Source organism: Lonchura striata, chromosome 30, assembly GCF_046129695.1.
Source record: "Lonchura striata isolate bLonStr1 chromosome 30, bLonStr1.mat, whole genome shotgun sequence".
NCBI classification, from domain to species: Eukaryota; Metazoa; Chordata; class Aves; order Passeriformes; family Estrildidae; genus Lonchura; species Lonchura striata.
Genome location: NC_134632.1, coordinates 416,647 through 430,479, shown reverse-complemented (window position 1 = coordinate 430,479; position 13,833 = coordinate 416,647). Strand labels below are relative to the sequence as shown.

Here is a 13,833-nt window from a genome sequence, read left to right as displayed (position 1 = left end):
ATGCAAAGGCTTTAGGTGCTTGATGTAGAACAGTTCAGTGTGAAAGACCACAACAATGCAGGGGAGGTGAAAGTGAGATGACCTGATGTGATAAAAGGCTCTGGCCAGAGCAAGAGCTGTTCTTGTGAAGATCGCTATCAGCTGAAGCACAAAAGGCAAGCTCAGAGGAGTTTGAAGATGCAGAAACTGGGTGTCTGTCCCTGCACCTGAGGTTCAGGGCACGCTGGCCCTGAGGCAGAGCTGCTGCACACAAATAATAACTTCTGTCGGTGCCTATCTTAAGCAGTGAGACCTCTGTGTGGTCTGATGGAGACATTTGGGCAAAGAGAACATGAAAAGTGATTAGGAAATAATGTCAAAACCAGCTCTGTAAAAATCAAAATACCAAAAAAACCCTAGACTGAACAACAGTTCCCACCCCTTGGAGTACATGGGGCTGTGTCCAGTCCTGCCTTAGACCTGTTCCACGCATCCCATCCTCTGAGCTTCAGAGAGTGGCTGAGAGTGACTGGCTTGTTGCATGACCTCATTTCCTTAAAAAATAGTGTTGTAGAAATCTCTTGTAACACTGAGGGACTTGAGAATTGTTCTCCCACCATCTCAAAATCTCAGGGAAGAAATATAAGAATTAAATGGAAGAGCATTTTTCTGTGTTGAAAGTTCCAAGATGCACCAACAAAGGTCCCTGCTTTGGAGACTGGTGCATATTCTGCTCCTCAGGAGTACAAGAAAATCTGTGAAAGCACTGAGTTCCTTTGCTTCTTAATGGGTCTCACTGAAAGCAAACCTGAATCCTGGTATCATTATTGGCATAGACATTTTGGAGGATTTGCTTTCAAATCTTCCATGTTGTTCCCTGCATTTCTCGCCGAACTACTTGAAGACAAGTATTTCAGAACTCCAGGTGTCCGTTTAGATTTAGTGGTTTGTAAGTATCAAAGGGTTCTGAGTTTAATTGAAGTCCTTGGAGTGTCTCTCTGACTCTCACCTGTCTGCCTTTTTCCTGGAACGAGGCAGGTTACAAGTCTCAAGCCCTCATGGTACCTCAATGAGGTGTTTTGTGTCTTACACCAAGGCATCATTAAATGGTTTGCATTGGAAGGGACTTCAGGAAATGTTTAGTTGGGACTCACAGAGCCAGCCTTTCCCACAGTCAGCTGGACATTTCAAACTCATCTCCCTGTGCTTGGGCAAGCAGCTAGATCAGCTGGCAGTGAGCATCTTCCCAAATACAAGTGGCAAACCAGACTCTTCCAGCTAAGGACCTTACTGAGTGGTTTTTCCTTGTTTTTGTTTTTCCCTTTTTAAAGGCAACCAATGTTAAAACTGAGACTGATCCTCCAGAAGCCAGAACTCACAATCTGAGACGCAGAATGGGCTGTGCCCCTCCAAAGAGTGAAGGTGGTGAGTGAAACAAAGCATAAATGCAGTTTCTGTGACTTTGCACAAATGTGTTTTAAGACCAGAGCTAAAATCAGCATTTGAAGTTATTAAAAGTATTTTATAAAAAAACCCTAATGTTCAGTTAATTTTAAAATGGGATTTTTTTAAAAATAAAAAGTTATTTTATGGGTTTAAAGTATTTTTGGGGGGGTTTTCTTGTAAGTGGTTGAGTTTTCTTGAAAATGGTATTTTCATTTGAAAAAGACACTTTTTCAGATGTGGTCATCTCTTCTGGAAAATCAGAAATGAGATTGTAGCAATGTTTTTGTTTTGTATTTTAAATAACATCAGTCCATAAGGTTTAAATAGAAGAAACTCTTTTAAGAATGTATCAGATATCAGACACTTTTAGGAAGGAATTTGGACTTGAAATCAAGCAGTTTAACTCATGAAAGCAAAAGGTAGTCTGTTTTGACCTTAATGATAAAGTTCCCATCAGCAGTCCTGAGTCTGTTCTCTCCTTAAGAAATAATTGAGACTGAGAAACAATATTTAATGCCATCAAACAAAACAATAAAGAGAAATAATTTAGCCAAATAAATACAGGAACCATTTACAATTACACAATAATTGCAATTACCTGAGCAATCTGTCAGTCTCATTTGTTCCTTCAGAATCTTTTTTTCAATAATTTGTTTAGATTATGGTGTTTTATAATTCGAATTTTTTTTTCTTCAAGGACTCTCTAAGCACTAGCTTCCCTCCCCCAAGAGCAGAAGGAAAAAGCTCTTGACAACATTCTTTAACACCACATGGAAAGAAAACCTTAGCTGATAAATCTGCTCATAATTCAATTAAAATTAACTGAAATGGCATATAAAGTACTGAAAAACTGTGGGCTGTGATAGCCAGTGCTTGCTTGTGGTTGTGTGTTGGGATTTTTGGATAACATTGGCTTCTGGAGGCATTGCAGGAGTTCAGGACTTGAAACTGCCTGAAACAAGTGTAGGGGGGATAACAATTCAGCAAATACCTTGGTATGATGCAGTCTAACAAGCAATAAATAAAACAAATTATAACAAAGAATGCTGAACATTGAAACATTTTATAATACTCTTTTTTTTTTCCTTTGCCTAGACAAGGAAATGCGCAGTGTGGTGAAACTCCCTGAGAAGAAAGAGCTTTCTGGGGAATCAGAGAAGGACAAATCCAAAGTCAGATCTAAAAAACCCACCAATGCTGTGAGTACCCCCTGCTTTCCTGCAGCTGCATGTTTTGCAGGCCTTTCTGGATTTCTCTAGGGTGTGTAGTAAAACCTGCTGTCACTTTATCACATGGAGGACTCCTGTCTTCTTCCTGGAGTCCTAGGCTGAAGCACAGCAGTGGTTGTGCCTGCTGGAATATCAACACTGCCAAAGCTTCCTGCTTCACAAAGCTGGAAGTGACAGGATGGTTAAGTTTCATTATCTATAACTAAAGTAACTCGGTTTTTGACTCCAAAGTACAATTTCAAAATAAGCATTTTGAAAGCATAGTCCAGTGGAAATGGTTCTTGTGTGACCTGATCCCTCCCCACTGCTCTGTAACCTCAGGGGAGCTCTGTGCAGGCTGTGGCACATGGCACTTCACAGACCTGCCCCTAATTCCACTATTTCAGCACTAAATGGGAAGCTTTGTTGTTCAAATGCATCTTAAAAAACAAACCCTGTTCCTGCTCCAGCTCTCCACACACCACCAACTATCACCCAAATCCCCTCTGAAGGCAGTGGTGATTGTCTCGCTTTTGAGAAGATAATGCTGAGATTCTTTCTGCCCATGCCATGAGTTGGGTCCCTCCTAAAACCAAACATGTTCCCATTCAATCCACACCTATAGCTGGTACCTGAGAATGAAAAGTGCAAATACCAGAAGCCTGGCATCCTCACCCCGTAAATGGAAAAAGCTTGTGGGAGGAGCAGGAGATGCTGCTTATAACAGGATAAGGCAAGAGGTTCGGCCTGTCCTCATGACTCTGTTCTGTGTTTGGGAAGAGCCTTCCAGGCTGCTGCTGGTGAGAGTTGGGTGTAGGACAGGCAGCAGAGAGCCCATCCCAGGCTGGAGTGCCTGAGCATGTTCCTTGGGGCTTGGGAGCTGCTCTGTCAGAATTAAGAGCTACCCCCCTACCCAAAGCTCCACTGGGAGGTTGTAGCCTTCTCTGGGGAAAATAAGGAATATCCCCAGCAACAGGAACTCCTTTCTCTCCAGATTTCTGTTTTCCAGTGCAATTGGTCTCAGAGGGGAATGAAACACCTGAGGCTGTACATGGGAAAAGATTTGTGAGCCCCCAGCAGGTGTTGGATTATTCCTGCCCAGCCTCAGGTGTTGGGTTATACCTGCCAAGGCCAAGTGCTGCTGATGTGAACTGTCCTGGCACTGAGTCAAGTCTTCTGACATTTGAGAAAAAAAAATTGCATGGAAAAGTTGCAGCTCTTGTGGTCTTTTCTTAAATTACAGAGGGAGTTATTTAAACTTCTAAAAGAATATTCAGAGTGTGTTTGTCTCATTTTCTTTGCAGACTTAAAGAAAGAATAAGCTTTGGCAAGTGTCACAGATGGGAGTTACCAAACTACTTTCTCCCTGAGTTCCCTTCAGCTCTCCCATCCTACTGTGGAATTTTGTGTTGCAGGTGGATCTGTATGTGTGTCTCCTGTGTGGCAGTGGGAATGATGAGGACCGACTCCTGCTGTGTGATGGCTGTGATGATAGTTACCACACCTTCTGCTTAATTCCACCCCTCCATGATGTTCCCAAAGGGGACTGGAGGTGTCCCCAGTGTCTGGCTCAGGTAATCTGACAAATCACTGCAGTAAGGCCAAAGGCCTTTTTGTATTTTGTGTTTTTTTTTAAACTGGTCACAGGAATAGAAAATACAATTTGTTGTTATTTAAGGTTGTACAAGTAAGGTGATAGAGGTAAAGCTAAAATGAAGACTGAGAATGCTTTGTATTGCAAAGCTGGCACTTATTCTTTTGAGCCAAAAATTGATGTGCATTTGAAGAACATTTTGGTTTTTAGCTGATACCTTTGCTCTGTACTTAAAATTGGAGTCTCACTGGGTGCTTCAACATGGTGATTTATGGATCTTATCCTGCCTAGCTCTATTAGTGTAAGGAGAAATTAGGCATATTAATTCATTAATGTTTATGCAGATTTATAAATAAATTTTGTAATTTGATGAGTTAAGCAGTGTTTTTTCTTCTGACTTTTCCCTTTGGGAGTGTTTTCATTTCAGTGATGTCCTTCCTTCTTACTTCTCAGAAGTTGTTACAGGAGCCCATTTGTGTGAGTCTGAGCACAGTGTTGTATTAATGGGTTATAGAAGCAATTACCTTTCCATTTGCAGGAGTGTAACAAGCCTCAAGAAGCCTTTGGGTTTGAACAAGCAGCACGAGACTACACCCTCCGCACGTTTGGGGAAATGGCTGATGCCTTCAAGTCAGACTATTTCAACATGCCAGTACACGTATGTTCCTGCTTTATCCTCATCGTGTGTAGAGTTCATTTTGTGTGGTTAGCTAAAATAGCTAACTCTAAGGAGGAAGGAAGAGAGGGATTCTAGTTTTGAATGGGATGAAATCCCAATCAGAGGTTTTCATTTACATCAGCAAATCCTGGTTCTTGCTGGTGTAGCGATTTCTGGTTCCACCAGCTACTTGTGTTTTTATTTGGTTTTTTCCCACTTTAGAAGAAGTGTCTGTAGGGAAGAGAATGGTGACTGTCAGGCAGTCCTGAGAGAACAGGACAGCAGCATCTCCTGGAGCCACATCTCTGCTGCAGTTGTTTTTTTCTTGTTGAAATACTTTTAAAATGGGGAAAACCTTCAAGCTAATGGAGGTTCTTCCCTGGGACAGCTTTGATGCACATGCTTCTCATCTACCGATTTCTCAGTATATACTCCCTTTTCTCCTCATACCTAGATGGTCCCCACTGAGCTGGTTGAAAAAGAATTTTGGAGACTTGTCAGTACCATTGAAGAGGATGTGACAGTGGAATACGGAGCTGACATTGCTTCAAAGGAGTTTGGCAGTGGCTTCCCTGTTAGAGGTGGGAAGTTTAAAGTTAGACCAGAAGAAGAGGTAGGTCTTTGAGTTCACTGTGGATGTTTTTATTGCAGTTTTTCATTGAATGACTCTCCTTAGTTGAAAGTACAATAATTGAACTGGGTTTCAGAGAGTTTGTTTTGTGTATCTGGCATAGTATTTGAAGAGGAGAGCTACATTGGGATTTTGAATAAATAAAATTCATTGTGATCAGCCATTCAAAGCCATAGGTTTATTCTAGTAGTTAGTAAATAACTTCCAAACCAAATAAAACCAAATAAAAAATATCTCATTTTAACAAAGCAGGTTGGGGTTGTGAAAGAGGCAAAGACAATGGAGGGTTTAGTCTTTGAGTCATTGACCTGTTTCTTATATTCCTTAGATGGGAAAAGTGCTTCTCTTCTATTGCTCTTGAGCAGTTTCGTCTTCTTGTTGTATAAACCTGGGACTGTTCTGTTCAATTTTCAGGAATACCTTGATAGTGGCTGGAATTTAAACAACATGCCTGTGATGGAGCAGTCTGTGCTTGCTCACATCACTGCGGACATCTGTGGGATGAAATTGCCCTGGCTGTACGTAGGAATGTGCTTTTCCTCATTTTGTTGGCATATAGAAGACCATTGGAGCTATTCCATTAATTATCTGCATTGGTGAGTTTGAGAAATAAACCCAGTTAGGAAGCAATCTCCCTTTCCTTCCCTGTTCTCCTTAATTAGTGGACTAAAAGCAGATTCACAGAGCTCAGCCAGAGTAACCTGCTGTCCTGTTGCAGCAGGGTCAAATCTGACAGTGTAATTCCTACATTGATTTACTTTTGGACAAGTGGTCATGTTTTGGAAAGAGACATCCATTCCCAGTTTTAAAAAATCCATGAAAGATGCAGCAGATACTCCATCAAATGTTTTATTATACTCAATGTAAACTAAAATCCATGCAAGTTTTCTTTTAAAAATCATCCAACTTCAGCTAGCAACTCAGTTCCGGCATGTTTTGTCTGTTGGATGGATCATGGTGTCATAAATCCTCTCATCAAGCCAACACTTGTCAGCTGTAATCAGGACAGATCTTTGCCATCTCTTTGATATTCTAAATAGACTGAACTCCTTGAACTTCTCACCTTATAACAGCTTTTCTAGAGTCAGGGATTATGGTTGTCACTCTTCCTGAAACCTGTCAAGCTCTTTCTTTTCTTAGTCATTATGAGTATTCAAGCAGAATGTTAAAACCACATCCTAGCTGCTCTTCTGTGGTCCTTTTTGGTTGGTTATTCAGTTGCTGCTCCTTGAAATAACAGCTTCTGCAGTGCAGCCCAACAGTCAGTGACTTAATTCACTTGCTTTCATGGTGCTTATTTAAAAAAAAACCAAATGTTTGAGTGAGGGTGAGCAAAGGAGTGACAGTATTACATGATAAAAACTATCTTTCTTGTCATGTGTTGCTGCTTTTTTTTTTTCCTCTTTGAGTCTTCAGTCAGACTGAAAACTGTGGGTGGGAGAAGATATTGCAGCACAGATTTAATTTCTTTTAGGAGATTTTCCCTCACTGTTCTTAGAATGGCTTTCTGTCCTCCATAGTGTGCCCCCAATTGCATTATTGTTTGCAGAAGGCCAGAAAGGTGTGTCGGTGCTTACAAGTAGTTGTGCATACACAAGATACACCCAGACATAAAAAGTTGCTTGACCTGCTTTCAATTTACTTATCCTCCATCTGGAAAGTCTTGATGTCCTTTCATTTGCAGATATTCTTCATTTCCCTTCAATGCAGAGATTAAATCTGCACTGGAGAGCAATGTGCAGTTGAGGTTAAAGCTGTTCTTGGCCAGAGCAGTCTGAGCAACCTGTTTCTGCAGAGACAGTGCTCCAAACTCTGAATCAAAGGCTCCAAAAAGCAGGACTGGTTCTTGGGAGAGTCCTTGGGATGGCATGTCTGTCTTCAACGTTCCCATGTGCCTTGGAGGAGCCTGTGACCTGCCTGGTGCAGAGTTGTGAGCAGCTAATCCCAAGTGACCCAGGCTGCAGCAGCAGAGCTTTCCTAGGGTTGAAGACAATGGTTCTCTTACAGAACTCTGAATCCTATGTTAGTTCTAGAAATGATAAAAGGGGAAAAAAACCCCAAACCTTTGCTCTAAAGATGCTTGGAAATAAATAAGATATTAGTCCTGGACAGAGGAAGAACTGCCATCATTGCTGCTAGTATTTGTACAGGCAGGGATGTGGAGCAGTCGGAAGCAGAGCAAAAGGACCTTTGACCTCCACTGCTGCTCCTTCAGGCTGCTGGCACCTCAACACATACATTAGAACTGTCTGTTACTTGTTCCCCTGAGGTCCAGAGACCCTCAGTTCCAATATCCTGCTCCGAGTTTAGCACAGTTCATATCTGTTACCCATTCCTCACTGCTGGCATCTGTCAGGGAGCAGAACTCTTGACTAGCCCAGTCCAGACACAGAATGGTTTTTAGTTGCATCTGTGGCTGGTCTTCCTGGATTCCTAGAGTTGTCCCAGAATGATGGGCCAGGTCCAAGGCTGCAGAGTTGTCCCAGGATGATGGCCAGGTCCAAGGCTGCAGAGTCATTTAATACTCTGTGACAACTCCTTGTGTGTAACTCCTTGTGTATAGCTGCCTCTCCACAGTCCATTCTGGCTGTCCTCTTCCCCTGACACGGGGGCTCTGTAAGTACAGGAATGAGCTCCTAGATTCACACTTCACTCTTATCTTTTGGAATCCTCCCAATTGCTTCATGATTGATGGAAGAAAAGAACATTGTTGGGTCAGTTTTAGACTGCCAGCTTTTCAGAAGTCTTGGAATAAGGTGATTTGTCTGTTTTCCTTTCTAAATGCCTTTCCTAAGTTCATTCTTTCTAAGGCCCTGGAGGCATTTTTGTCTCGGTGCTGCAGTGAGCCAGTGTCAGTGTAAGCGTGTAACAGTATCTGCTGGAACACATCTGCATCCCCTTTATTCTGTCAGCTGGCTTGCATCAGGTGCTGAAAATTCTTTGCTCCTACTCTGGATACAGATATTTTTCCCTTAAAGTCTTGCATAATTTGGAAGTTTGATTTCTATTTCCTTTGTGTTTCTTTTATGGCAGCTATGCATAAGACAGAAAGAACTGGCTTTGGTTGTTGGACCCAAGAGGGTGATTGTGTCCATGAGAAAAGACAGGCAGCTTATGTTTTGAAGTTGTGCTGAAATCAGCAGAACTTCACTGGGGACTTCTTCAGACTTCTTCCTCCCCCACAATATTTGAAGTACCTCCTCAGAAGTGTAGGCAGTTAAAAACAGGTCTGGAGAAGATGGACCTGTGTAAAATGTGAAGATTCAAGAATGTACAGAACCTTTGCATTCCTTCCTGGTGGTATGCCCTTCCTTTGACATGGTGTATTTTAAAGCAGAAGAATAAAAATGTAACTTAAAGTTTGCTTATATTTAACTTTTTTTAATAATCTTGCAGGGGGGAGCCTAAAACGTGGTATGGAGCCCCAGGGTACGCAGCTGAGCAGCTGGAGGATGTAATGAAGAAACTTGCTCCAGAGCTATTTGAGTCCCAGCCAGATCTCTTGCACCAACTTGTCACCATAATGAACCCGAACACTTTGATGGCCCACGGGGTGCCTGTATGTGTCGGACTCCTGTGCTACTCCCCCAACCCAACCCTCTTTGATTGGAACGCTGCTTAAAGCTGATAATTGAAGCCACTTTTATTACAGAGGTTGTGTGGTGGTTTCCATGTGTGTTGCATCTTCCTTATCCACTAAAATGTGCCAGATGGGCAATGCCAGTGCCAGATGGGCAATGGAATTGTTGCCTTTGGAATCAATTGGCAGACTCTTCTCTGGAGATCCATCTTGGATATTTCTGTGTCTCAGCTGGAAGGTTTAGTCTTTACCTTTGGAACAATGGCAGGAGCTCTTGTATGTCTGTTCAATCAGACACTGGTTTTTTGGCATGGAGTTTTTGTCAAGGCCCCAAACCCCATTCTTTCTTTATTTGTCATCCACATTCTCTTATTTTTCCTGGATAAGTCCTTAGGTATTTAAAAAACATTTTTTCATCAGATTTCATCTTATTCCATACTAGGTTATTCATGGGAATTATGTCCCTTTACAACTTAATTGGCTTTTGATGAGCTGACCTTGGGACTTAAAGGAAAATCTGGAAAAAGTAGCAAAATTTGTGGTCTCTCCTATGGTAACCTCCAAAATGGAAGGATGCAGGAAGACCTGCCTGCTTTCATGCTGACTGTATATCCCCAACAGTCTTAGATGAACAATAATATGAATGTTAAGGTTCCAAATTTCTCTTCCCCTTCACCTGCACATTGGAGAGAGCTGGATCTGTGCTGACCCTAACCCTGGGGTGTGAGGAGCATAAAGCACAGGCAGCCAACCTAGAACTGTTCAGAGTGGGGTGTGGCTGAGTGGAACTCTTGGCTTTCCAGGGTTTTATGTGACAGTTTATCAGCTGCCAGGTGTAATTCTTGGGCTTATGGTTTAAAACTCAGAAGTCCTCACAGAAGTTACTGCGAGTTGGAAATCCATGTTCTCCTCGCCAGCTGTATTTGGGTGTGAGCTGACACTGGCCTGTCTGTTCCCTCAGGTGTACAGAACCAACCAGTGTGCTGGGGAGTTTGTTATCACTTTTCCCAGAGCTTACCACAGCGGCTTCAACCAGGGCTTCAACTTTGCTGAAGCTGTGAACTTCTGCACCGTGGACTGGGTACGTTCCAAACCATTTTTTCCCCTAAGTGAGCAGTTGCAAAGCTGTTCCTAGTTGGTGTATAGCTCTGATTTATTGCTGATGCACAAATCTAGGCCACAGATCAGAAGGAGCTTTTTAGTGGCAGCCTGATGTCTGCTGAAGGTTTGTCATGCTCTGAACTGTGGGCTGCCTCTGCTTCTGAAGATTTGATTTGGAATTATGTATCAGGGCTGATGTAGCTTTTGCAGCGGGAGGAAGGCATAGTCATGTGCATGCCTGGAGCATGAGATGCACCAGTGCTGCTAGAGTTTGCTTGTTTTTGTGTCCCCAAATTCCATCTCAAATCAAAAGCTGGAATGAAATTTCTTAGTTTATTGCAGTGGGAATTCTCTAAAAAGTGCTTTCTGTAGCTGGAAACCAAATCCAACTTGGATATCTTTTCTGCTTTAGCTTCTCTAATAAAGTTGGATAATACATGTAGCACATTGATAATAGTTAAAGTCATTGATAGTCCTCTTGTAGGGGAAAAAATAGGAATTGTATCTCATGTGAGAGCATCCTCTTAGGTAGCAGAGGTGCTCTGGGTTTTTAGGGAAGAACACCTTAATGAGAACAGAGCAGAAAGTTCTCAAGTTCAGATGGAAGGTTTATAGAGCAGTGCATCATTCCCAGTAAGCTTCACTCAGCTCACTGAACCGGCAGAGATGGGCACACATTACAGATATTAGGTTAGAGTTACTGAATAAGATCTTTGTCTTTTTAAAAATAAACACAAATGGAAAACAGTTGCTCCTAAGTTACAAGTAATTTTACCTTCACAGCAAATGTCTCAGACAATGCCTTGTGATCTCACAAAGGCTCTTCTAATCTTCTGATACTTCAAATTACTTCTGTGATTTTTTTGCCCCCAAAAAAGGTCTTGGCTACTTGTAAGTGTAGCCCAACTGAAACATTGCTAGATGTAAAAAACATCACTTAGAAGAAGGAGATGACTAATATTGCATGAAAGCTTTCTGCACTTGACTGGGCTCACATGTTGTTTGGTTTGGTACTTCCTCTTGTCCTTTCATGAGTTTCACACTGGACCAAACACATAACCTTGTTGTACTCTGAGCATCCCTGTCTGCCTGCTCTTAAAATAGAGCTGAGTGACCTGCCTAGCTCGGGATGAGCTGTGTGCTGTGCCTGCAGCCAGTTAGGGACATCAGTGCTCCCTGAGCCAGCAGTTTCTTGTGCTCTGCAGCACAGTTCATGTTGTCAGGGAAAAGTCCCAGGTGCCCTGCACCTGTGTGGGATGGGGCATTCCTCGAGTGGTGGGTACAGGCCAGACTTATGTACTTGTCCTTTTGATGCTTCCTTGGCCTCAGTGCATTTTTATCTTGGATCTTCCTGAGCCCACTGTGGTTTAGTGATTTAGTAGCCCTTAATTACAGCTTCTGCAAGAGAAGGCACTTCCCTCAGCTGTCACCCATAGAGAACACTGGGAAAGAGCCATAAGCATTCCTGGTGTGCACAACTTGGGATCTTGATTTCTCTAGTTTTACACTCTGAAGTATGAATTTTATTGCTGGAAGGATTTGCCTTGGCCTTTCCTTGGGGCACTTTTTGGGCAGTAGCACACAGAGGGATTCCCTTGATGTCATTGTGACGCCGTGTCTGCCCCGCAGCTGCCCCTGGGCCGGCAGTGCGTGGAGCATTACCGGCTGCTCAACCGCTACTGCGTCTTCTCCCACGACGAGATGATCTGTAAAATGGCTTCCAAAGCAGATGTCCTGGATGTTGTGGTGGCATCTACAGTCCAGAAAGACATGGCTATTATGATTGAAGAGGAGAAGAGGTTGCGTGAGAAGGTTGATAAACTGGTGAGTTGTAGGAAATAATGGTTTGGGTGGGAAGGGACTTTGAAGGTTATCTCGTTCCATCCCCTGCCATGGGCAGGGACACTTTCCACTAGACCAGGTCATTGCCAGCCCTATCCAGCCTGGGCTTGAGCACTTGGAGGGATGGAATTCATTATAATGAATGAAGTAACAGTGAAACAGTGATATGAGAACATGCTGGTTCTTGTACTGGGGTGTCAGAGGCTTAGAGGTACTTAGTCCCTTCCTAAGTTGTGGATTTCAGAGGAGCACCTGGGTAAAGAATCATTGACCATACATCTTATTTTAGTACCTGCCCTTTAATGTTGTTCAGAATGTCACTTTAATACTTGTGCTTCCAGTCATTTGGTCAGAAAAGCTGATTTTTTTTTAATTAACTGAGATTTCTGTTTACCTGGATTGAGTATCTTATATCTAAACTTCATTATTCTTTTGATAAATTTACCTTTTGATGTTTTAGCTCGGAATAGCCTCCTCTTTGGAACAGTCACTTCTTCATTAGGCTTTGATATGCCACTCTTGCAGGGAGTGACTGACTCGGAGAGGGTGACATTTGAGCTGTTCCCTGATGATGAGCGACAGTGCCTGAAGTGTAAAACCACCTGCTTCATGTCAGCAGTTTATTGTCCCTGCAAACCTGGATTGTTGGTGTGCTTGTACCATGTTGAGGACCTCTGCTCCTGTCCCACCTACAAATACAAACTGGGGTAAGCTTGAGGTAGTAACTAACACCTTGATCTGGAGATAGTATTGTCTGTGTAGGTACTATGATTTGGTAATCTCTACTGCCAATGGGGCTGCTCTCTGTTTCTGTTTCAATCCTTTGCAAATCCAGTGCCTCCACAACAATGGGACTGTTTTGTGTTCACACACAAAGCCTCTTCAGCATTCAGCTCTTCTTGCTCTATAATGGCAAAAATTGCTGGCTAAGTTAGTTTGCATTTTTTATAGCAATCGGGTCATTGTCCCTTAGATCCAGTCCTTACCAAGGAGTATTGTTTTGCTTTTTGGAGCTTTCCTTCCCGTTGTTAACTTTGCTGTGCTTTTTAGTACATCTTTTGTCCTACATGAATGTAGCTTGCTCTAAGACAGTGTCCAATTTCCTTAATTGTCCCATAGAAATTGCTTTTTGAAGCAATTACAACATTGAAATTATCTCAAAAGGAACATGGTCTGGTTGTAAGGTCTTAATTGTGTAACCCTGAGTGCACGGAACCTTGTTTCTCTGTTGTACGGACCAACATGTGCTAGAATTACCAAATGGTTTGGTCTGGAAGGGGCCTTAAAGCTCATCTCATTCCATCCATGCCATGGGCAGGGGCATCTTTCAGCAGTCCAGGTTGTTCCAAGCCCCATCCAACCTGTGTCCTCATGTTGGTGCCTGCAGTGTTGCTGGAGGTTTGAGCTGTGTGCTGCCCGCAGGTACCGCTACACCCTGGAGGAGCTGTACCCGATGATGAACGCGCTCAAGATGCGCGCCGAGTCCTACAATGAGTGGGCTTCCAACGTCAACGAGGCCCTGGAGGCAAAGATCAACAACAAAAAAAGTGAGGATTTTACCTACTGCCTGTAGCACATCATTTAAAACAACTATTTTTACCCTGTTTAGTTTCCAAACTGTAGTAGCTTTTTCCTTATGTGATAATCAAAAGAAATCATTTATCACTTCATGTTTTTAAGTAAATATTTTAGCTGTTAAAGTCCCAGAAATGATGCTAAGCTGTCTCTGTGTGACAAGACTGTAAATCATTTTGACACAAAGTGTAACTAAAGTAGAAATAGAAATACATTTAA

The 13,833-nt window shown here is 42.6% G+C and overlaps 1 protein-coding gene across 1 annotated transcript in view; it reads left to right on the top strand.

Moving 5' to 3' along the window:
• The window catches only part of KDM5B (lysine demethylase 5B), a 55,822-nt gene that overhangs the window by 23,024 nt on the left and 18,965 nt on the right, over positions 1-13,833 (top strand). The window contains exons 6-16 of the mRNA XM_021527664.2: positions 1,311-1,404; positions 2,521-2,624; positions 4,049-4,207; positions 4,766-4,885; positions 5,340-5,498; positions 5,931-6,112; positions 8,913-9,075; positions 10,058-10,177; positions 11,827-12,021; positions 12,565-12,746; positions 13,462-13,586. Coding sequence (XP_021383339.1) covers positions 1,311-1,404; positions 2,521-2,624; positions 4,049-4,207; positions 4,766-4,885; positions 5,340-5,498; positions 5,931-6,112; positions 8,913-9,075; positions 10,058-10,177; positions 11,827-12,021; positions 12,565-12,746; positions 13,462-13,586 — 1,603 coding nt within the window. The remainder of the gene's footprint in view (positions 1-1,310; positions 1,405-2,520; positions 2,625-4,048; positions 4,208-4,765; positions 4,886-5,339; positions 5,499-5,930; positions 6,113-8,912; positions 9,076-10,057; positions 10,178-11,826; positions 12,022-12,564; positions 12,747-13,461; positions 13,587-13,833) is intronic.